At 42.7% G+C, this 25,666-nt stretch overlaps 2 protein-coding genes across 4 annotated transcripts; both read left to right on the top strand.

Annotated features, from left to right (window-relative positions):
• The first annotated feature begins 2,749 nt into the window (after positions 1-2,749).
• LOC115200371 (vesicle-associated membrane protein 5) lies at positions 2,750-9,351 on the top strand. Its single transcript, XM_029763392.1, has 3 exons — positions 2,750-3,160; positions 5,308-5,451; positions 8,136-9,351. The coding sequence occupies exons 1-3, from the start codon at positions 3,158-3,160 to the stop codon at positions 8,325-8,327; spliced, it is 339 nt and encodes a 112-aa protein (XP_029619252.1). The 5' UTR covers positions 2,750-3,157; the 3' UTR covers positions 8,328-9,351.
• A 1,239-nt stretch (positions 9,352-10,590) lies between these two features.
• rnf181 (ring finger protein 181) lies at positions 10,591-15,556 on the top strand. 3 transcript variants are annotated; one of them, XM_029763389.1, is made up of 6 exons: positions 10,591-10,693; positions 11,024-11,124; positions 11,828-11,961; positions 12,172-12,287; positions 14,513-14,587; positions 14,823-15,556. In XM_029763389.1, the coding sequence occupies exons 2-6, from the start codon at positions 11,039-11,041 to the stop codon at positions 14,880-14,882; spliced, it is 471 nt and encodes a 156-aa protein (XP_029619249.1). In that variant the 5' UTR covers positions 10,591-10,693; positions 11,024-11,038; the 3' UTR covers positions 14,883-15,556. The 3 variants fall into 3 exon arrangements, with proteins under 3 accessions (XP_029619249.1, XP_029619250.1, XP_029619251.1); XM_029763390.1 differs by having other exon boundaries at positions 10,602-10,698; XM_029763391.1 differs by lacking the exons at positions 10,591-10,693; positions 11,024-11,124 and adding an exon at positions 11,376-11,473.
• The last annotated feature ends 10,110 nt before the right edge of the window (positions 15,557-25,666 follow it).

The raw sequence follows: 25,666 nt of genomic DNA, 5'->3' as shown, positions 1-25,666 counted from the left end.
ATCATTAGGCGGCTTCCACCCGGTTACGTCACCCTGCACCTTAAAGGCTGCTGCCCACTGGCCACTTTCATAATGGAACACTAGTCACTTTAATTAATTATGTTTACATATTCTTGCTTTACTCATCTCATATGTACAGTTGAAGTCGGAAGTTAACGTACACCTTAGCCAAATACATTTAAACTCAGTTTTTCACAATTCCTGACATTTAATCCTAGTAAAAATTCCCTGTCTTAGGTCAGTTAGGATCCCCACTTTATTTTAAGAATGTGAAATGTCAGAATAGTAGTAGAGAGAATGATTTATTTCAGCTTTTATTTCTTTCATCACATTCCCAGTGGGTCAGAAGTTTACATACACTCAATTAGTATTTGTTAGCATTGCCTTTAAATTGTTTAACTTGGGTCAAACGTTTTGGGTAGCCTTCCACAAGCTTCCCACAATAAGTTGGGTGAATTTTGGCCCATTCCTCCTGACAGAGCTGGTGTAACTGAGTCAGGTTTGTAGGCACCCTTTCTCGCACACATTTTTTCAGTTCTGCCCACAAATTTTCTATAGGATTGAGGTCAGGGCTTTGTGATGACCACTCTAGTACCTTGACTATGTTGTCCTTAAGCCATTTTGCCACAACTTTGGAAGTATGCTTGGGGTCATTGTCCATTTGGAAGACCCATTTGCGACCAAGCTTTAACTTCCTGACTGATGTCTTGGGATGTTGCTTCAATATTTCAACATAATTTTCCTGCCTCATGATGCCATCTATTTTGTGAAGTGCACCAGTCCCTCCTGCAGCAAAGCACCCCCACAACATGATGCTGCCACCCCCGTGCTTCACGGTTGGGATGGTGTTCTTCAGCTTGCAAGCCTCCCCCTTTTCCTCCAAACATAACGATGGTCATTATGGCCAAACAGTTCTATTTTTGTTTCATCAGACTAGAGGACATTTCTCCAAAAAGTACGATCTTTGTCCCCCTGTGCAGTTGCAAACCGTAGTCTGTCTTTTTTATGGCGGTTTTGGAGCAGTGGCTTCTTCCTTGCTGAGCGGCATTTCAGGTTATGTCGATATAGGACTCGTTTTACTGTGGATATACATACTTTTGTACCTGCTTCCTCCAGCATCTTCACAAGGTCCTTTGCTGTTGTTCTGGGATTGATTTGCACTCTTCGCACCAAAGTACGTTCATCTCTAGGAGACAGAACGCGTCTCCTTCCTGAGCGGTATGACGGCTGAGTGACCATGATTACAAACATACCAAGCATATACATGTACAGTGCATTCTGACAAAAAGTGTGGTTTCCGTTCACATTCGTGTTCCTGTTTTGGTTTTATCTCTCACAATCCTGACAGGGGAATAGTTGTTATGCTGAAGTCATGAAATAATATGCATTCAACTCAGTGATCAAATTACTCTGACTGCAAGTCCCTACTGCAATGTTGTGCAGTTGCTAGCAAATGGAATATACATTTTTTTGTTTGTTTAACTGTGAGAAAAGCTCTACTTCCTCTCACTGTTATTACTTCACTTTCAATTTCATGTTTCTTTTTTTAAGTGTGGTTTGTGATCTCTAACTCCACTCCTCCCTTCCTCTCTTATATGTCCTGTTTGAAAGTTTAATATTATGACTCTGTTACTGTATGTCAGTTGTCATATGTGGAATGTAGGTTTTCATCAACTATAACTCTTATGGCTAGCGTTATTTGTTATGTATTATAACTGAGTAAGGAAGTATAACAGAGTAAGGAAATCACACATTGACCTTTTTGGGTTCAGCTAGAATGATAAAATAGTATTAACAGAGCAGGGTGGACACTAGAAGAACAAGGAATTTTGGATGGAAGTTGGTCGCCTATAACACCATGTTTTCAGAGCCACCAGTGGTGTAAAGTACTTAAGTAGTACTTTTAAGTATTTTTAGCTATCTGTACTTTACTTTACTATTTATATTTTTACCAACTTTTACTTTTACTTCACTACATTCCTAAAGAAAATAAAGTACTTTTTACTCCTTACATTTTTCCTGACACCTAAAAATACTTGTTATATTTTGACAGGAAAATGGTCGAGTTCACACACTTATCAAGAGAACATATATGGTCATCCCTACTGCCTCTATTCTGGTGCTCACTAAACACAAATGCTTTGTTTGTAAATTATGTCTGAGTGTTGGAGTGTGCCCCTGGATATTCATCAATAAAAACATAAGAAAATTGTGTCATCTGGTTTGCTTAATATAATGAATTTTGAAATGGTTTATACTTTTACTTTTGATACTTAAGTACATTTGAGCAATTCCATTTACTTTTAATACTTAGGTATATTTAAAACCAAATACTTTTGGACTTTTACTCAAGTAGTATTTTACTGGGTGACTTTCACTTTTACTTTCGTCATTTTCTATTAAGGTGTCTTTACTTTTACTCAAGTATGACAATTGAGTACTTTTTCCACCACTGAGAGCCACCATATACTGACCATTGGTGACAGCAAACACAGACTGGGACCCCATTGTTTGAGTTTTGGAGCCTGTTGAATGGCTGCCAAATTGTCCTAAAATGTTACATTTCATATTGTGTGTTTTTTTGTTTTCAACCCCTTCTATATGTTTGATGCTTAATCGAAAGGCTGACTATGGTCATATACTCATTAGACTAGCTACTGTCATAGTAGGCATGGGTGAAAAGAAAAGTAAAAGTAAATGGCTGAATATGAATATATAATTTACAAGACTCTACAATTGAGTAGTAGAAGTTTAAATGGTAGAGGCGAGGTGTACGTTTTTCCCTTTCACCTAGGAAGTCTGATCCCATCATCAAATACCCATCACTCAAATACAATGACGTAAGGCCACGACGTCAAAGGGTCTGTTCTGTTGACTTCCAGATAGGGGTAGTGTGGGGAAGTGTCACCCGACCCGACCAGCAGACTGCAGTGAAAGCGTGAGAGACCAGACCAGGGAAAAATAAAGAATATCGACTAAAAGAAAGCTAGAAACTAACTATAATCAACTACAAATCAACTATCAACTACTATCTGAAAGCCACCTTGGATAAACGCAACGTTTGTTCTGACACAAAGGTTTATGCCAAGACGCTCCTCTCAATGCATTGGGTTCGGTGACAGCTTTGGACAGGAATAGAGAAAGTGACGGGAGAACAATGGTAAGTTTATATATTTTTCCCTTTCAGCAAATTAAACAATAAAAAATAGTATATTAATATGTTTATGTTTTCATCATTTCGTTTCTGCACCTCTATTGCACACACGGTACCGTAGGCTCAGAAGCGTTTCTTGTTGTTGTCACACTACGTTAAGCTACAGCCTTGCGTTGAATTACATTAGACCGTTTTCCCACATTGAACTTGACTGATGTTATGGAAAATACACCGTATTTAAAGACCGTGTGCTACAGTCATAATATTGCCGTTTTTATTTTATTTTAGTTTTGGTTTTCATTTATGAGAGATCATACACAATTCAAACAAATTCATGCGAATAGATTATTTGGACAGACCCATGTGAGTTTTTATGAAAATGGTTTGTGAGTGTCATTAGAAGGTCAGGTTAATAAGTTAGAGTAGCACTCAATCAACCAAACTTAAATGGTTAGATATGTTTTATTATGCTAGTAGATGAAATTACTATGTGTATTCCGAGGATAACAGTTATAGACCCAGGTCTGTTAGTCTATCCTATAAATATCTGTAAATCCATAAGCAGACTGTCCCTGTCCGCTTGATTGAACTAGACATGTAAAAATACATATTGTCGATTTGTGAGAGGGGGTTTCCTTAGCTAAATGCCAGGTACTCTGTTGAGGCTGGAGTGAGTGAGGAAGGGAGTGAAGGGAGGAAGGAAGCAAGGATGAGAACTGGAAAAGGCAGCAGTTCCTGTGTTAAGATTTTGTCGCCGGTTGATTTTTAAACACGGACTATTCCTCAGCTATGAAAACTTCATTGGTGGGGGCCGAACTAAAACAGTGAAACGCATTTCCAATCCAATTTAACCAAATCAATCCAGTAGCCTATTCACCATATAACAGCTTTAATAGTAAATACAAATGGGAAAGAAATGTACCTTTCATTATAGCTTGTATAACCAGTAATGTATAACAGCTAGTCCTAACTTGTCACTATGAGGCCACTGAACTAGTGTTCTAACCTGGCCATATCTCATTCCGGTTCTGGGAGTCTGAAAGGGTGTTATTGACAGTGAGATATGGACTCACCAGAGTCACTGAGATTGTACTTGTTTTGTTTGCTCTCTTGGTTTCCTGTAAGTGTCAGCGCAGTCAGCATCCTTGACTTCTGAAACACTCACTTCCCTGTCCGGCACAGAGGGAAAAAGGTCAGGGATAGTCCCGTCAGGATATAAATTATGTTATGTTCAGTCTATTATTATACTGCCTAAATATCCTGTTTTAAGTAGGCCTTCTTATTCACCTACAGTACATGTAGGCCTGAATCCTATCTTGAGATTTGTGAGTTTCCGTTCAAGCCTTCCATTGATATCAATCAATGTATTTACCTGAAAGTTAAGTGAAGCGTGCACATCTCACAGTTAGGATGTGGCCGCTATAGTAGATTTTGGTGGCATGCAAGTGTCATTGTCACAGTGGGTTGCCCAACCTTTGTTGCCCCAGGCTAAAGTGGTTATTTGTTTGTAAAGCTGTAGCGTGCCGCCATGTTCCTCCAGATAGTCAGTGCTTACAGTAAATAGAACCCTCCAAGTCATCCAGATGTCCAGGCTCACCTGCCCCAGTTCAGTTGTTGGCCGTCATCTTCCTGTTCTGTCCTGTTTTCCCCCTGTGGAAGCTTAATCGGCAGGGTAGCCTAGTGGTTAGAGCATTGGACTAGTAACTGAAAGGTTGCAAGTTCAATCCCTGAGCTGACAAGGTACAAATTTGTCATTCTGAACAAGGCAGTTAACCCACTGTTGCTAGGTCATCATTGAAAATAAGAATTTTTTCTTAACTGACTTGCCTAGTGAAATAAATATATATATTTTTTTTAATCTCTCAGCCATTATGACTAATAATTAATGTTAATGTGAACAATGCACTGTTATTAACCACTGCATATGTTACACAATATAAAATATCACCTTTAACATGGTAACACAAAGATGGGGACAGATGTTGAAAAAATGTGTGTGAGCTATTCATTGTGTCAATCAATGTGTCCGTACCTGCCCCTATTCAAATAAACCATACATCAAGGGCGCAAAATCAGAAGTGGTTCCAACTAAGTCCTGTGGCCTTACCAGGATGTATCTTCCATTAACCTCAACTTGTTCGTTGTGTGTTCAGGAGAATGGGAAGAACCGCCTGCAGCAGGCCCAGGATGAGGTGGAGGAGGTGAAGGTGATCATGCTAGATAACCTCAACAAGGCTGCCGAGAGGTCAGGCAAGCTGGGAGATCTTGATAACAGGGCAGACGAACTTCTGGAGAAGGTGATTGTTGTAATTTATGGGTGCTCCCCAAATGACACCGTATTCCTCGATAGTCTACTACCTTTGAAAAGGGCCTATAGGGCTCTGGTCAAAAGAAGTGCACTATATCGGGAATAAGGTGCCATTTGGGACGTACCCTAAATTAAGAGGCGTAATAAGAGACGTCTTAATGGAACCAAATCATGACTTAATACAAAACACAAACATAATTTGAAGATACTGACTTTGAAGGCTGTACTTTGATGATTGCAATGCTATAATACTGGTAAAACCTTAGGTGCGTTTCAGAGAGACACAATAGCACAAAAGGTTTCTCCTTTGGAATTCTCCTTTGGTGTGTCTCATGGTAGTTTTCCAATGTTCCATGGTTCCATACGAGTCCAGGGAATAGCCAGGAAATGTCATATTGCTGTCTATAAATACACGTTAGGTGGAGTTGGAGGCAAAAAATAATGGACAATTTACATCCTGATTGTGGTTTGCAGTGATATTTTTAGAAAGGTATTTCCTATTGTTGTAAGATTAATGAAAACCACTGGTCTCCCTCTGTATTAAGAGAGGGGTGTCCAGGACGTGCCACAGGGCGCATGTCCGTCCTGGTCAACCCTGGGGTCAACCAACCAGGTCACAGCGTTCCCACATCACTCCCCAGCCAGGCCGGCTGGGGAGTTATGTGTTATGTTATGTTACAGCCTTATTCTAAATGTATTTAATTTAAAAAAAATCTCATCAATCTACGCACAATACCTCATAATGACAAAGCAAAAACAGGTTTTTAGAAATACCTTCTTTACATAAGTATTCAGACCCTTTGCTATGAGATTTGAAATTGAGCTCAGGTGCATCCTGTTTCCATTGATCATCCTTCAGATGTTTCTACAACTTGATTGGAGTCCACCTGTGGTAAATTCAATTAATTGGACATGATTTGGATAGGGCACACACATCTATATTATGTCCCACAGTTGACAGTGTATCTCAGAGCAAAAACCAAGCCATGACGTCAAAGCAATTGTCCGTAGAGCTCCAAGACAGGGTTGTGTCGAGGCACAGATATGGGGAAGGGTACAAAAAAATGTCTTCAACATTGAAGGTCCCCAAGAACACAGTGGCCTCCATTTTTCAATGGAAGAAGTTTGGAACCATCAAGACTCTTTCTAGAGCTGACCGCCCGGCTAGACTGAGCAAGTGGGAAAGAAGGGCCTTGTTCAGGGAGATGACCAAGAGCCCAATGGTAACTCTGACAGAGCTCCAGAGTTCCTCTGTGGTGATGGGAGAACCTTCCAGAAGGAAAACCATCTCTGCAGCACTTTACCAGTCAGGCCTTTATGGTAGAGTGGCCAGACAGAAGCCACTCCTCAGTAAAATGCACATGACAGCCCCCTTGGAGTTTGCAAAAAGGAACATAAAGGACTCTCAGACCATGAGAAACAACATTCTCTGGTCTGACGAACCAAGTTTGAACTCTTTGGCCTGAATGCCAAGCGTCACGCCTGGAGGAAACCTGGCACCATCCCTACAGTGAAGCATGGTGGTGGCAGCATCATGCTGTGGGGACGTTTTTCAGCAGCAGGGACTGGGAGACTAGTCAAGATCAAGGGAATGATGAACGGAGCAACGTACAGAGAGATTTGATTTGATTTGAGAGATCCTTGATGAAAACCTGCTCCAGACCACTCAAGACCTCAGACTAGGGAGAAGGTTCACCTTCCAACAGGACAATAACCCTAAGCACACAGCCAAGACAACGCAGGAGTGGCTTCGGGACAAGTCTCTGAATGTCCTTGAGTGGCCCAGACAGAGCCCGACCTTGAACTCAATTGAACATCTCTGGAGAGACCTGTAGATAGCTATGCAGCGACACTCCCCATTCAACCTGACAGAGCTTGAGAGAATCTGCAGGTGTGCACAGCTTGTAGCGTCATACCCAAGAAGACTCAAAGCTTTAATCGCTGCCAAAGGTGCTTCAACAAAGTACTGAGTAAAGGGTCTGATTACTTATGCAAATGTCTATTTCAGTTTTTTTTATTTTATAAATTTGTAAAAAAAAATCGAAAAAATTGTTTTGGATTTGTCATTATGGGGTGTTGTGTGTAGATTGATGAGGGAAAAAAAACAAATTTAATACATTTTAGAATAAGGCTGTAACGTAACAAAATGTGGAAAAGTCAAGGGCTCTGAATACTTTCCAAATGCACTGTAGGTCTCTGAGAACGCACTGAGCGGCTGACTGTGGCTGTGCCCCAAATTACACCATATTCCCTATATAGTGTACTACTTTTGACGTGGCTCTGGTCAAAAGTAGTGCACTATATAGGGAATAGGGTGCCATGTTGGACACAGGCATAGTTCTTTGAGGACTTGCTGGCCGGCTGACTGGTTCACTTGGATTAACAAAACATCAGTGCCAAGAAAAAAAACACCAGTCTAGATTCTTTGGAAAAAAACATTGAGAAAGTAGTGTGCACTTTAACTAAAAACTTCTGTCTATCGAATTGTCAGGAAATGGTGGGTTTCATGACATAATGGTTTCTTTCTGGAGTTTAAAATATATACAATGCAGCGCAGCCTCAATTGCAGATATATAGAATACCCCCCCTCCATATTCAGACAGATATAGAAGCATAGGGTCTTGGCATGAACATCGGACTAACTTTTAACATCTTATGATGATGTGTTTTCAGAGTAAATCTTTCTCAAAATCTGCTCGGAAAGTGAAACAGCAGAAGTGGTGGGAACACATGAAGATGAAAGTGTTGCTGACTGGCGTAGGGGTCGTCATGGCAGCCATCATCATTGGGATTATTGTATGGTCAGCATCTGGACCTGATGACGGAGAGCAACCTGCTGCAGGGCAACCCACCTCAGGGCCTTAGGATCCAAGACTGTCTGTCAGAGCAAAGGACATGGAAGAAATGAAGATGGAGGATGGAGATGGACACAGGGGCAGGCGAGACCTCAGAGGAAATAAGGAGTCAGTCAAGACAGAAATAGTGGAGGTAGATAAAGAGTGATGTTTTCTAGCCTGGTCCCAGATCTGTTTGTGCTTTTGTCAAATACATTGCTGTCATTGTCAAGCCAAACATTTGGCATGATAATGAGTGACAAGGAGTTGGCATGATGATGGCACAAACAGACTGGCACTCAGGCTGTAGGTTTTCCACCTGAGCTCAAACTAGGTTTTGTGGGTTGACTTTTCTGAACTATGCAATCTGTGATATTGTTTGTTTTTAGAGGCATTTCAGGCTCTGTGATCTGTGTGTAGATCGTTGAATGAAATGGTACCATCACCAGCTCAGCTGCTTCCCCATTCAGTATCGTCTTCAACTGGCCCTAGTTGGTCAGGCTCACTGGTTTCACATTCATACTCAGAAATGCTTCAGCCTCACCATAAGATTTGGTATAGGTGAATGTTTTGTCAATTCAAATTAAACATATTGTGCCTTTGGAATGTAAAAAATCCCCATTGGATGAATTGTGTGACCGTTTCAAAGTATTCCATTTAAGCTGTAAGGGGACATCACATAATTACATTTCTCATGAAATGTTATGAGTAATTTCTTCTCATAATTTCATTCTTTGTTTTTACGGTCAAAAGAAATATATGAAAATGAACTTAATTTTGATATGTACATAAAACACGGTCATGTTTAAGGCCAATTTGGGCAATGCAGTGTGAATATTTATATTTCATTTTTCATTCATTGTCTTACAGGTAATCAATGTGTACAGTATCAAAAAACAGTGCTGAGAAATCACATATCTTCAGTTGTCCAATATCTGTTTTTTATATTTGTGACAGACTTCCCTTGCCCTTTTGTTGTTTACTCTTGACTTACTAGTATTTTAAATATATATGTAAAACTGTAGTGCATTGTAAAATAAAAGGAATTGACCAGATATATCTGCAGAGAATCTTTATTTTGAATTGTGTGTACAACTGACAGTTGTTGTGTGTACAATTTACATTTGTACACCATAAAGTTACTTTTTATTTGAGAGAGAGAGAGAGATTCCGAAAAAGGTCCAGTTACCAGGACTACAAATTCCATCTAGACACACAAAAACTATGCATACCTCGGCCTAAACATCAGCACCACAGGTAACGTCCACAAAGCTGTGAATGATATGAGACAAGGCAAGAAGGGACTCTGCATGCAGAATTCTGCAAAAACATCCTCCATGTATAACGTAAAACACCAAATAATGCATGCAGAATTAGGTCGATACCCGCTAATTATCAAAGCCATCACCAACTGAGAGATGAACCTAGAGAATAGTCCCCTAAGCAATCTGGTCCTAGGGCTCTGTTCACAAACACAAACAGACCCCACATAATCCCAGGACAGCAACAAAACTAGACCCAACAAAATCATGAGAAAACAAAAAGATAATTACTTGACACATTAGAAACAATTAACAAAAGAAAATATCAAAATAGAATGCTATTTGGCCCTAAACAGAAAGTACACAGTGGCAGAATACCTGACCACTGTGACTGACCCAAAATTAAGAAAAGCTTTGACTATGTACAGACTCAGTGAGCATGGCCTTGCTATTGACGGAGGCCGCCATAGAAAGACATGGCTCTCAAGAGAAGACAAGCTATGTGCAACAAAATAAGGTGGAAACTGAGCGGCACTTCCTAACCTCGTGCCAAATATATTACCATTTTAGAGACCCATATTTCCCTCAGATTACACAGATCCACAAAGAATTAGAAAACAATCCAATTTTGATAAACTCCCATATCTACTGTGTGAAATAGCACAGTATGCCATCACAGCAGCACGATTTGTGACCTGTTGCCACAAGAAAAGGGCAACCGGTGAAGCACAAACACCATTGTAAATACAACCCATATTTATGTTTATGTATTTTCCTTTTTGTACTGTAACTATTTGCACGTCGTTACTATGTACATAGCCATAATATGATATTTGATATGTCTCTATTCTTTTGGAACTTTTGTGTGTGTAATGTTTACTGTTCATTTTGTATTGTTTATTTCACTTTTATTTATTATATATTTGACTTGCTTTGACAATGTAAACATATGGCTCCCATGCCAATAAAGCCCTTTGAATTGAATCGAGAGACCCTGAACCCCACCCACCCACCCACACCTAATGTGTGATAGGATGGAAAAAAGCCACGTGATGGTGCATTGTCATACCCGGTAGACAGTGTGGTGTAGCTAGCTGGCTAGTTGCTGCACCTTTCAGGTTATGACAAAACACAGGTAATGTAAGTAAACTTTTGTGTGACTTTAATTTGATGTCGCAGTATAGCACAGTGTATTCACGGACATTTCTGTGTATTCGACAATTGGGCTAAAACAGCTCAATGAGAGAGTGGTTGAGCAGTATTGGGGTTAGCTAAATGAATTAGCTAACTGTGTAGCTAGCTAGCTTGCTAACGTTATTGAATCAACTCGAGATCCGAAGGTAGCTTGGGCTTTGAGTGTCATTTTGCTCAATCTCTTTTTAGTAAATTCAAAAAGAGTCAAATGAAATTAGCTTAATGGTTAGCTAATGTGGCTAAGGAAAATAGTTTGATTGACGTTCCACAGATTGGTAATCTGAAGATGGCTTCTTATTTTGATGAGCATGACTGTGAACCAACGAATCCCGAAGAACAATACCGTCAGAATGCACTACTAGAACTGGCCAGGTGAGATTCAAATATCTACCTAACTAACTAGCTAACAACCCAAGTGATGCAACAAACTATAGTCTGTATTTTGTATCCAATATGCTACATTAACAGTCTGCCACTGAGAGACTGACATCGAAGATGTTTTATAACTAAATCAAGACAGACCACAGCCTGTTGTTTCCAATGGGAACAGATTAGTCACAGAACAAGCAATATGGGCAGAGCCAAGCACGAGCTAGCGAGATCCTATTGGCGCGTTCTAGTTCCGTTGGGAACACCTCTTCTGTGGGGTTTGTGTGCTGTAACTCAATTCGCCTTTGCACTCCTTCTAAACAACGCAAATTTTTTACAACTTTTGCAAAGGGTAACGTCTACAAAACTTAATCCACTCTGTTCATAACAGATTTTAGTTTAGGGAACAGAACTTTGAGATCATTTTTTTCATCGATGAGAAAATGTGCAGAATGTCGGCTAAAATCTATCTTGTTCCGTCTTCTGCCGGGCATTGGGCTTCTTCTCACTACAATATTTGGTAATGAGTGGAAACGCTAAGCGGATGCTTCACATTTATACATCTGGTGAAATATCTATCTCATTGATCTATCTGTGCAGACGTTGCCTGTTCTTTTTCTTCGGTGGGGTTTATCAGCGGTTGGCATCCAACGTTATGGTGCCTTACCACCACCTACTGTTACATTGCCTGTTGACCTCTGTGTAGGTCTTTGATGCAGGGCCTCGACATTGACTCGGGAGCGTTTGACCTATCGGACTGGGACCAGCGTCTTCCTCCCCCAGCTGCTAAAACAGCTGTCCAAACCTTACCTGTGGTTGTCATATCCCCAGAGCAAGCAGGTGAGTCCTGCTGCACTAATAAGCTACCCTCAAGCTAATTACCTGTGAAAAACATTTGGGAATTATAGGCTACTATCAAAATACTATGCTGTCTCACTTGGTACCCAATTTCATTATAATTGCACACACGACTACCTCTGTAGTCTGAAAGTGTAGTCAATTGTCTGTGTCTGTGTGTGATTGAACTCGCTCTCTTCCCCCCTCATCTAGACAAAGGGCTGAAGTGTCCTGTGTGTCTGCTGGAGTTTGAGGAGCTGGAGACAGTGAGGGAGATGCCCTGCAAACACCTCTTTCACTCTGGTTGTATCCTGCCCTGGTTAGGGAAGGTGAGGGCCTGTCCACTGAATCGTCACACACACACACAGATACATTTTTCACATATAGGTTTGATGGTATGTACAAATGAATACTAATTACCTGAACACAGTGCACAAAACAGTCCATAAAAATGCATTTAATAACAGATTCACTACATGGAACAACAGTCACCCCCCCCCCAAAAAAAAAAATCTAAAGGAAGTTTGTTCTGAAGTGTCTGTCCTATATCTGAAAGATCAGGAAACATGATTATTTCTATGTATTTAACCCCTTATTTTCATCACTAAACAGTCTACATATATACAGTGCATTCGGAAAGTATTCAGACCCCTTGACTTTTTCCACATTTTGTTACGTTACAGCCTTAATCTAAAATGTATGAAATTGTTTTTTCCCCTCATCAATCTACACACAATACCTCATAATGACAAAGCAAAAAGTTTTATATTATACAGAGATCACATTTACATAAGTATTCAGACCCTTTAATCGGTACTTAGTTGAGCACCTTTGTCAGTGACTACAGCCTTGAATCTTCTTGGGTATGACTGTACAAGCTTGGCAGACCTGTGTTTGAGGAGTTTCTTCCATTCTTCTCTGCAGATCCTCTCAAGCTCTGTCAGGTTGGATGGGGAGCGTTGCTGCACAGCTATTTTCAGGTCTCTCTAGGGATGTTTGATCAGGTTCAAGTCCGGAATCTTGTTTCTCATGGTCTGAGAGTCTTTAGGTGCCTTTTTGGCAAACTCCAAGCGGGCTGTCATGTGCCTTTTACTGAGGAGTGGCTTTTGTCTGGCCACTACCATAAAGGCTTGATTGGTGGAGTGCTGCAGAGATGGTTGTCCTTCCGGAAGGTTCTCCCTTCTCCACAGAGGAACTCTGGAGCTCTGTCAGAGTGACCATTGGGTTCTTGGTCACCTCCCTGACCAAGACCCTTCTCCCCCGATTGCTCAGTTTGGCCGGGCGGACAGCTTTAGGAAGAGTCTTGGTGGTTCCAAACTTCTTCCATTTAAGAATGATGGAGGCCACTGTGTTCTTGGGGACCTTCAATTCGGCAGAAATGTTTTGGTACCCTTCCCCAGATCTGTGCCGTGACACAATCCTGTCTCGGAGCTCTACAGACAATTTCTTCGACCTCATGGCTTGGTTTTTGCTCTGACATGCACTGTCAACTGTGGGACCTTATATACGCAGGTGTGCCTTTCCAAATCATGTCCAATCAATTGAATTTACCACAGTTGGACTCCAATCAAATTATAGGAATCAATGGAAACAGGATGCACCTGAGCTCAATTTCGAGTCTCATAGCAAAGAGTCTGAATACTTATATATGTCATATTTCAGTGTTCTTTTTTTTTATGAATTTGCAAAAATGTAGTTTTAGATTAAGGCAGTAACGTAACAAAATGTGGAAAAAGGAAGGGGTCTGAATACATTACGATGGCATCATATAGTGTACTTCCATACATTTTTTTCAACTGGTACAGGGGGACCGTCAGACAAGTCTTGTGAGGGCGTCCTAGCGTAAAACAACAGACATGTTCGTGCGAGTCTCACCTTTCCACAGAGGGGTCATATTAGTGTGTAAACTGTTAGGACGCTACAGGCAGAAGTTGGCAGATCGGCTGTGCCAACTTAAGACAAGTCCCAAGACGCTTGTGGGGATCATAGATCAAAACAAAGAACACCCTCGTCTTCGTGAGAGTCTCATCTTTCCATAGATGGGTCATAATAGTTTGCCTAACCGTTCCGACGCTACAGACGATTTTGTGAGAAGACCGATTTTTGGTAAGTCCCATGGTCTGACAAACCCCGCTCTATCTCTGTCAACTTTCACTTTGGCGGATGTGGTGGACATTCATCCAGTCCAAAAAAAATATATAACATATCTCTGGCTTAAACTGGTGGATTTTTATGGGGATTGTTTCATTATGCTTATTTAGATTTCTGCAGGGCGCGGATCTTATGGGGTTAACAAGTGACATCAATAAGGGATAATCTGTCATGGAAAGTGTTCATAATGTTTACTATACTCAGTGTATAACATTTACGTCATTTAGCAGACGCTCTTATCCAGAGCGACTTACAGGAGCAATTGGGGATAAGTGCCTTGCTCAAGGGCACTTCCAACAGATTTTTCACCTAGTCAGCTTGGGGATTCGAACCAGTTACCTTTTGATTACTGGCCCAACGCTCTTAACCACTAGGCTATAACTCTTGCTGTCTATCATCACAGACAAATTCTTGCCCGCTATGCCGTCTCGAGCTACCAACCGACAATCCAGAGTATGAAGAGTTCAAGAAGGACAAGGTGGGTGTGGAACTAGGGTATCAGTCATTATCCTGGGAAATCGAATTCAAAATGCTTTTCCCTTTTAGAGTTGAAACTTGATATGCGTCCCAAATGGCACCCTATTAACTATGTAGTGGTCTATGGGCCGTGGTCAAAATAAGTAGTGAACTGGATAGGGAATAGGGTGCCATTTGGGACACAGAAATGGTCAGCGTCAACCCGTTACTAAATGGAGCATTTCTGTCTGTTACAGGACAGGAGAAAACAGAGGGAACACAGACTGGAAGATCTGCATGGAGCCATGTACACATAACGGCTCAGAGCACACTGCTTATTGCTGATTTCACCTTTCTAGCGTTGGGTCGCAATAGAATTACGAATTGACAAAAGCTGCAAATAATATTATGTAGCTATTATGTTTTATGTACTGTAAATATGTCAGTTTTGAATACAGTCAATTGTACAAAGACCCATTTTGTGATACAGATTCAAATTATGGATGATCATTATACAATGAAAGGAATACTGAGACAGTTGAGTCCGTTTGAACTCTCTACATTCACTGCCTTAACACATCATAGCATTTCTTCCTTTTCCCCAAGACACAATACATTTACCAAAACAGATGATTAAATGGCTTTTCATGGCATATGTTTTGCTGGCATCACAATATTTATCAGACTTTAAATTCAATCTGTTTATAGTGTTGATTGCTTTGGCATCAGCATTAAAGGCCCAGTGCAGTCAAAATTCTGTTTCCTGTGTTTTGTACAACAGCTGATGAAACACACAGAAAATGTGATTTATTTTTTATTTTTTTATTTTTATTAATCAGTGTTATTGGTTATAGTTGCTGGTTAAAAATACAATCTACAAAGGACTTTCTAATCAGCAGGTTTGTATGGGCAGGAGTTCTGGTTTTCCATGGTGACATCACCATGCGGTAAATTGGATAATAGACCAATAATAAAGAGTTCCAAACCTCAATTTGAATAACTGCTAGTTTTCAGTTTTCCCCTCCACTCAGACCACTTCCAGACAGTCCTAGCAAATGTCTTGCTTGAGAAATAGTTGTTTGCTAAAAAACTATTTTGGTCGATTTTAATGTATTACAGTAAAATTCTTAATTGTTATATTGATATAAATATGATATTGATATAAAAATGGCTGCATTGGGCCTTTAACATCCTACCCTGGTATAGGGTATTGAAGAAAGCTTAAGGAACACCACTCAGTACACACTCTGTGAAAATACACTGAACAAAAATAGAAACACAGCATGCAACAATTTCAAAGATTTTACTGAGTTCCAGTTTATATAATGACATCAGTCAATTTAAATAAATAAATGAGGCCCTAATCTATGTATTTCACATGATTGGAAAACAGACGGGCATCTGTTGGTCAGATACCTTAAAAAAGAATAGTGGGGTGGATCAGAACCAGTCAGTATCTGGTGTAACCACTATTTGCCTCATGCAGCACGACACGTCTCCTTCGCATAGAGTTGATCAGGCTGTTGATTGTGGCCTGTGGAATGTTGTCCCACTCCTCTTCAATGGCTGTGCGAAGTTGCTGGATATTGGCAGGAACTGTCAATCCAGAGCATCCCAAACATGCTCAATGGATGACATGTCTGGTGAGTATGCAGGCCATGGAAGAACTGGGACATTTTCAGCTTACAGGAACTGTGTAGAGATCATTGAGACTTGGGGCCATGCATTATCCAGCTGAAATATCAGGTAATGGCGGAGGATGAATGGCATGACAATGGGCCTCAGGATTTCATCACGTTATCTCTGCATTCAAATTGCCATCAACAAAATGCAATTGTGTTCATTGTCCATAGTTTATGCCTGTCCATACCATAACCCCACCACCACGGGGCTCTCTGTTAACAAAGTTGACATCAGCAAGCCGCTCGCCCAAATACATGCTGTCTGCCATCTGCCCGGTACAGTTGAAACCGGGATTCATTTGTTAAAACACACTTCTCCAGCATGCCAGTGGCCATCAAAGATGAGCATTTGCCCACTGAAGTCGGTTACAATGCCGAACTGCAGTCAGGTCAAGACCCTGGTGAGAACGACGAGCACACAGATGAGCTTCCCTGAGACGGTTTCTGACAGTTTGTGCAGAAATTCCTCTGTTGTGCAAACCCACAGTTTCATCAGCTTTCAAAATCAAATCAAATTTATTTATATAGCCCTTCGTACATCAGCTGAAATCTCAAAGTGCTGTACAGAAACCCAGCCTAAAACCCCAAACAGCAAGCAATGCATGTGAAAGAAGCACGGTGGCTGGGAAAAACTCCCTAGGAAAAACTCCTGAGAAAGGCCAAAAACCTAGGAAGAAACCTAGAGAGGAACCAGGCTATGAGGGGTGGCCAGTCCTCTTCTGGCTGTGCCGGGTGGATATTATAACAGAACATGGTCAAGATGTTAAAATGTTCGTAAATGACCAGCATGGTCAAATAATAATAATCATAGTAATTGTCGAGGGTGCAACAAGCACGTCCGGTGAACAGGTCAGGGTTCCGTAGCCGCAGGCAGAACAGTTGAAACTGGAGCAGCAGCATGGCCAGGTGGACTGGGGACAGCAAGGAGTCATCATGCCAGGTAGTCCTGAGGCATGGTCCTAGGGCTCAGGTCCTCCGAGAGAAAGAAAGAAAGAGAGAAAGAGAGAATTAGAGAGAGCATATTTACATTCACACAGGACACCGGATAAGACAAGAGAATACTCCAGATGTAACAGACTGACCCTAGCCCCCTGACACATAAACTACTGCAGCATAAATACTGGAGGCTGAGACAGGAGGGATCAGAAGACACTGTGGCCCCATCCGATGATACCCCCGGACAGGGCCAAACAGGCAGGATATAACCCCACCCACTTTGCCAAAGCACAGCCCCCACACCACTAGAGGGATATCTACAACCACCAACTTACCGTCCGAAGACAAGGCCGAGTATAGCCCACAAAGATCTCCGCCACGGCACAACCCAAGGGGGGGGCGCCAACCCAGACAGGAAGACCACGTCAGTGGCTCAACCTACTCAAGTGACGCACCCCTCCCATGGACGGCATGGAAGAACACCAGTAAGTCAGTGACTCAGCCCCTGTAAAAGGGTTAGAGGCAGAGAATCCCAGTGGGAAGAGGGGAACCGACAAGGCAGAGACAGCAAGGGCGGTTCGTTGCTCCAGCCTTTCCGTTAACCTTCACACTCCTGGGCCAGACTATACTTAATCATAGGAACTACTGAAGAGATAAGTCTTCAGTAAAGACTTAAAGGTTGAGACTGATTCTGCGTCTCTCACATGGGTAGGCAGACCATTCCATAAAAATGGAGCTCTATAGGAGAAAGCCCTACCTCCAGCCGTTTGCTTAGAAATTCTAGGGACAATTAGGAGGCCTGCGTCTTGTGACCGTAGCGTACGTGTAGGTATGTACGGCAGGACCAAATCGGAAAGATAGGTAGGAGCAAGCCCATGTAATGCTTTGTAGGTTAGCAGTAAAACCTTGAAATCAGCCCTTGCCTTAACAGGAAGCCAGTGTAGGGAGGCTAGCACTGGAGTAATATGATCAAATTTTTTGGTTCTAGTCAGGATTCTAGCAGCCGTATTTAGCACTAACTGAAGTTTGTTTAGTGCTTTATCCGGGTAGCCGGAAAGTAGAGCATTGCAGTAGTCGAGCCTAGAAGTAACAAAAGCATGGATTAATTTTTCTGCGTCATTTTTGGACAGAAAGTTTCTGATTTTTGCAATGTTACGTAGATGGAAAAAAGCTGTCCTTGAAGCAGTCTTGATATGTTCTTCAAAAGAGAGATCAGGGTCCAGAGTAACGCCGAGGTCCTTCACAGTTTTATTTGAGACGACTGTACAACCATCCAGATTAATTGTCAGATTCAACAGAAGATCTCTTTGTTTCTTGGGACCTAGGACAAGCATCTCTGTTTTGTCCGAGTTTAAAAGTAGAAAATTTGCAGCCATCCACTTCCTTATGTCTGAAACACAGGCTTCTAGCGAGGGCAATTTTGGGGCTTCACCATGTTTCATTGAAATGTACAGCTGTGTGTCGTCCGCATAGCAGTGAAATTTAACATTATGTTTTCGAATGACATCCCCAAGAGGTAAAATATATAGTGAAAACAATAGTGGTCCTAGAACGGAACCTTGAGGAACACCGAAATTTACAATTGATTTGTCAGAGGACGAACCATTCACAGAGACAAACTGATATCTTTCCGACAGATAAGATCTAAACCAGGCCAGAACTTGTCCATGTAGACCAATTTGGGTTTCCAATCTCTCCAAAAGAATGTGGTGATCGATGGTATCAAAAGCGGCACTAAGATCTAGGAGCATGAGGACAGATGCAGAGCCTCGGTCTGACGTCATTAAAAGGTAATTTACCACCTTCACAAGTGCAGTCTCAGTGCTATGATGGGGTCTAAAACCAGACTGAAGCGTTTCGTATACATTGTTTGTCTTCAGGAAGGCAGTGAGTTGCTGTGCAACAACTTTTTCTAAAATTTTTGAGAGGAATGGAAGATTCGATATAGGCCGATAGTTTTTTATAATTTCTGGGTCAAGATTCGGCTTTTTCAAGAGAGGCTTTATTACTGCCACTTTTAGTGAGCTTGGTACACATCCGGTGGATAGAGAGACGTTTATTATGTTCAACATAGGAGGGCCAAGCACAGGAAGCAGCTCTTTCAGTAGTTTAGTTGGAATAGGGTCCAGTATGCAGCTTGAGGGTTTGGAGGCCATGATTATTTTCATCATTATGTCAAGAGATATAGTACTAAAACACTTTAGTATCTCCCTTGATCCTAGGTCCTGGCAGAGTTGTGCAGACTCAGGACAATGGAGCCCTGGAGGAATACCCAGATTTAAAGAGGAGTCCGTAATTTGCTTTCCTGGGTGGCTGGTCTCAGGCAATCCCACAGGTGAAGAAGCCGGATGTGAAGGTCCTGGCGTGGTTACATGTGGTCTGTGGTTGTGAGGCCGGTTGGACGTACTGCTAAATCCTCTAAAACAATGTTGGAGGAGGCTTATGGTAAAGAAATGAACATTACCTGTTGTTGTTGTTTTAGCTGATCCGCTGTTGTTGTCTGACCCGTTGTTGTCTAGCTAGCTCTCCCAATCAACACCTGTGATTACTTTATGCCTCGCTGTATGTCTCTCTCAAATGTCAATATGCCTTGTATACTGTTGTTTAGGTTAGTTATCATTGTTTTAGTTTACAATGGAGCCCCTAGTTCCACCCATCATACCTCTGATACCTCCTTTGTCCCACCTCCCACACATGCAGTGACCTCACCCATTATAACCAGCATGTCCAGAGATACAACCTTTCTTATCATCACTCAGTGCCTGGGCTGACCTCCGCTGTACCCGCACCCCACCATACCCGTCGGCACATTATGCCCTGAATCTATTCTACCACGCCCAGACATCTGCTCCTTTTATTCTTTGTCCCCAAAGCTCTAGGCGACCAGTTCTGATAGCCTTTAGCCGTACCCTCATCCTACTCCTCCTCTGTTTCTCGGGTGATGTGGAGGTAAACCCAGGCCCTGCGTGTCGCCAGGCACCCTCATTTGTTGACTTCTGTGATCGAAAAAGCCTTGGTTTCATGCATGTCAACATCAGAAGCCTACTCCCTAAGATTGTTTTACTCACTGCTTTAACACACTCCGCCAACCCTGATGTCCTTGCCGTGTCTGAATCCTGGCTTAGGAAGGCCACCAAAAATTCGGAGATTTCCATACCTACCTACAACTTTTTCCGTCAAGATAGAACTGCCAAAGGGGGAGGAGTTGCAATCTACTGCAGGGACAGCCTACAAAGTTCTGTCATACTTTCCAGGTCTATACCCAAACAGTTTGAATTTATAATTTTAAAAATGAATCTCTCCAGAAATAAGTCTCTCACCGCCTGCTATCGACCCCCCTCCGCTCCCAGCTGTGCCCGGGACACCATTTGTGAATTGATCGCCCCCCATCTAGCCTCAGAGTTTGTTCTGTTAGGTGACCTAAACTGGGATATGCTTAACACCCCGGCAGTCCTACAATCTATGCTAGATGCCATAAATCTCACAGAAATCATCAAGGAACCCACCAGGTACAACCCTAAATCCGTAAAAATGGGCACCCTCATAGACATTATCCTGACCAACTTGCCCTCCAAATACACCTCTGCGGTTTTCAATCAGGATCTCAGCGATCACTGCCTCATTGCCTGTATCCGCTATGGGTCCGCGGTCAAACGACCACCCCTCATCACTGTCAAACGCTCCCTAAAACACTTCTGCGAGCAGGCCTTTCGAATCAACCTGGCCCGGGTATCCTGGAAGGATATTGACCTCATCCTGTCAGTGGAGGATGCCTGGTCATTCTTTAAAAGTAATTTTCTCACCATCTTAGATAAGCATGCCCCATTCAAAAAATGCAGAACTAAGAACAGATATAGCCCTTGGTTCACTCCAGACCTGACTGCCCTTGACCAGCACAAAAACATCCTGTGGCGGACTGCAATAGTATTGAATAGTCCCCGCGGTATGCAACTGTTCAGGGAAGTCAGGAACAAATATACCCAGTCAGTCAGGAAAGCAAAGGCTAGCTTTTTCAAGCAGAAATTTGCATCCTGTAGCTCTAACTCCAAAAAGTTTTGGGACACTGTAAAGTCCACCACCGATAAATCCATGATAATCGAAAATTTCAATAAGCATTTCTCAACGGCTGGCCATGCCTTCCTCCTGGCTACTCCAACCCCAACCAACAGCTCCCCCCCCCCGCCGCAGCTACTCGCCCAAGCCTCCCCAGCTTCTCCTTCACCCGAATCCAGATAGCAGATGTTCTGAAAGAGCTGCAAAACCTGGACCCGTACAAATCAGCTGGGCTAGACAATCTGGACCCTCTCTAAAACTATCCGTCGCCATTGTTGCAACCCCTATTACCAGCCTGTTCAACCTCTCTTTCGTATCGTCCGAGATCCCTAAAGATTGGAAAGCTGCCGCGGTCATCCCCCTCTTCAAAGGGGGTCACACCCTAGACCCAAACTGTTACAGACCTATGTCCATCCTGCCCTGCCTATCTAAAGTCTTCGAAAGCCAAGTTCATAAACAGATCACTGACCATTTCGAATCCCACCGTACCTTCTCCGCTGTGCAATCCAGTTTCTGAGCTGGTCACGGGTGCACCTCAGCCACGCTCAACGTACTAAACGATATCATAACCGCCATCGATAAAAGACAGTACTGTGCAGCCGTCTTCATCGACCTGGCCAAGGCTTTCGACTCTGTCAATCACCGTATTCTTATCGGCAGACTCAAAAGCCTTGATTTTTCTAATGACTGCCTTGCCTGGTTCACCAACTACTTTGTAGACAGAGTTCAGTGTGTCAAATCGGAGGGCATGATGTCCGGACCTCTGGCAGTCTCTATGGGGGTACCACAGGGTTCAATTCTCAGGCCGACTCTTTTCTCTGTATATATCAATGATGTCGCTCTTGCTGCGGGCGATTCCCTGATCCACCTCTACGCAGACGACACCATTCTGTATACTTCTGGCCCTTCCTTGGACACTGTGATAACTAACCTCCAAACGAGCTTCAATGCCATACAACACGCCTTCCGTGGCCTCCAATTGCTCTTAAACGCTAGTAAAACCAAATGCATGCTTTTCAACCGTTCACTGCCCGCACCGGCCCGCCCGACTAGCATCACCACCCTGGACGGTTCCGACCTTGAATATGTGGACAACTATACATTCCTGGGTGTCTGGTTAGACTGTAAACTCTCCTTCCAGACTCATATTAAACATCAGTAATCCAAAATCAAATCTAGAATCGGCTTTCTATTTCGCAACAAAGCCTCCTTCACTCACGCAGCCAAACTTACCCAAGTAAAACTGACTATCCTACCGATCATCGACTTCGGCGATGTCATCTACAAAATAGCTTCCGATACTCTACTCAGCAAACTGGATGCAGTCTATCACAGTGCCATCCATTTTGTTACCAAATCACCTTATACCACCCACCACTGCGACCTGTACGCTCTAGTCGGCTGGCCCTCGCTACATATTCGTCGCCAGACCCACTGGCTCCAGGTCATCTATAAGTTTATGCTTGGTAAAGCTCCACCTTATCTCAGTTCACTGGTCACAATAACAACACCCACCCGTAGCACACGTTCCAGCAGGTATATCTCACTGATCATCCCCAAAGCCAACACCTCATTTGGCCGCTTTTCCTTCCAGTTCTCTGCGGCCAGTGACTGGAACGAATTACAAAAATCGCTGAAGTTGGAGACTTTTATTTCCCTCACCAACTTTAAACATCAGCTATCTGAGCAGCTAACCGATCGCTGCAGCTGTACATAGTCCATCTATAAATTGCCCACCCAATCTACCTACCTCATCCCCATACTGTTTTATTTACTTTTCTGCTCTTTTGCACACCAGTATCTCTACTTGCACATCATCATATGCTCATTTATCACTCCAGTGTTAATCTGCTAAATTGTAATTATTCGCTCCTATGGCCTATTTATTGCCTACCTCCTCATGCCTTTTGCACACACTGTATATAGATGTTCTTTTTTTCTACTGTGTCATTGACTTATTTATTGTGTTATTGGCTTGTTTATTGTTTACTCCATGTGTAACTCTGTGTTGTTGTCTGTGTCACACTGCTCTGCTTTATCTTGGCCAGGTCGCAGTTGTAAATGAGAACTTGTTCTCAACTAGCCTACCTGGTTAAATAAAGGTGAAATAAAATGTAAAAAATACAATTACATTCTCTGGTAACAGCTATGGTGGACATTCTTGCGTCTGCATGCCAATTCAAATCAAATTTATTTATATAGCCCTTCGTACATCAGCCCTTCGTACATCAGCAAGCAATGCATGTGAAAGAAGCACGGTGGCTAGGAAAAACTCCCTAGGAAAAACTCCCTAGAAAGGCAAAAACCTAGGAAGAAACCTAGAGAGGAACCAGGCTATGAGGGGTGGCCAGTCCTCTTCTGGCTGTGCCGGGTGGATATTATAACAGAACATGGTCAAGATGTTAAAATGTTCATAAATGACCAGCATGGTCAAATAATAATAATCATAGTAGTTGTCGAGGGTGCAAAAAGCACGTCCGGTGAACAGGTCAGGGTTCCATAGCCGCAGGCAGAACAGTTGAAACTGGAGCAGCAGCACAGCCAGGTGGACTGGGGAAGCAAGGAGTCATCATGCCAGGTAGTCCTGAGGCATGGTCCTAGGGCTCAGGTCCTCCGAGAGAAAGAACGAAAGAGAGAAAGAGAGAATTAGAGAGAGCATATTTAAATTCACACAGGACACCGGATAAGACAAGAGAAATACTCTAGATGTAACAGACTGACCCTAGCCCCCCGACACATAAACTACTGCAGCATAAATACTGGAGGCTGAGACAGGAGGGATCAGAAGACACTGTGGCCCCATCCGATGATACCCCCGGACAGGGCCAAACAGGCAGGATATAACCCCACCCACTTTGCCAAAGCACAGCCCCCACACCACTAGAGGGATGTCTCCAACCACCAACTTACCGTCCTAAGACAAGGCCGAGTATAGCCCACAAAGATCTCCGCCATTGCACAACCCAAGGAGGGGGGGGGGGGGGGGGGCGCCAACCCAGACAGGAAGACCACGTCAGTGACTCAACCCACTCAAGTGACGCACCCCTCCCATGGACGGCATGGAAGAACACCAGTAAGCCAGTGACTCAGCCACTGTAGTAGGGTTAGAGGCAGAGAATCCCATTGGAGAGAGGGGAACCGGCAAGGCAGAGACAGCAAGGGCGGTTCGTTGCTCCAGCCTTTCCGTTCACCTTCACACTCCTGGGCCAGACTATACTTAATCATAGGACCTACTGAAGAGATAAGTCTTCAGTAAAGACTTAAAGGTTGAGACTGATTCTGCGTCTCTCACATGGGTAGGCAGACCATTCCATAAAAATGGAGCTCTATAGGAGAAAGCCCTACCTCCAGCCGTTTGCTTAGAAATTCTAGGGACAATTAGGAGGCCTGCGTCTTGTGACCGTAGCGTACGTGTAGGTATGTACGGCAGGACCAAATCGGAAAGATAGGTAGGAGCAAGCCCATGTAATGCTTTGTAGGTTAGCAGTAAAACCTTGAAATCAGCCCTTGCCTTAACAGGAAGCCAGTGTAGGGAGGCTAGCACTGGAGTAATATGATCAAATTTTTTGGTTCTAGTCAGGATTCTAGCAGCCGTATTTAGCACTAACTGAAGTTTGTTTAGTGCTTTATCCGGGTAGCCGGAAAGTAGAGCATTGCAGTAGTCGAGCCTAGAAGTAACAAAAGCATGGATTAATTTTTCTGCGTCATTTTTGGACAGAAAGTTTCTGATTTTTGCAATGTTACGTAGATGGAAAAAAGCTGTCCTTGAAGCAGTCTTGATATGTTCTTCAAAAGAGAGATCAGGGTCCAGAGTAACGCCGAGGTCCTTCACAGTTTTATTTGAGACGACTGTACAACCATCCAGATTAATTGTCAGATTCAACAGAAGATCTCTTTGTTTCTTGGGACCTAGGACAAGCATCTCTGTTTTGTCCGAGTTTAAAAGTAGAAAATTTGCAGCCATCCACTTCCTTATGTCTGAAACACAGGCTTCTAGCGAGGGCAATTTTGGGGCTTCACCATGTTTCATTGAAATGTACAGCTGTGTGTCGTCCGCATAGCAGTGAAATTTAACATTATGTTTTCGAATGACATCCCCAAGAGGTAAAATATATAGTGAAAACAATAGTGGTCCTAGAACGGAACCTTGAGGAACACCGAAATTTACAATTGATTTGTCAGAGGACGAACCATTCACAGAGACAAACTGATATCTTTCCGACAGATAAGATCTAAACCAGGCCAGAACTTGTCCATGTAGACCAATTTGGGTTTCCAATCTCTCCAAAAGAATGTGGTGATCGATGGTATCAAAAGCGGCACTAAGATCTAGGAGCATGAGGACAGATGCAGAGCCTCGGTCTGACGTCATTAAAAGGTAATTTACCACCTTCACAAGTGCAGTCTCAGTGCTATGATGGGGTCTAAAA

This window comes from Salmo trutta, chromosome 9, assembly GCF_901001165.1.
Source record: "Salmo trutta chromosome 9, fSalTru1.1, whole genome shotgun sequence".
NCBI classification, from domain to species: domain Eukaryota; kingdom Metazoa; phylum Chordata; class Actinopteri; order Salmoniformes; family Salmonidae; genus Salmo; species Salmo trutta.
Note: the sequence above shows the minus strand (reverse complement) of the source record. Positions and strands in the feature narration are given on the sequence as shown.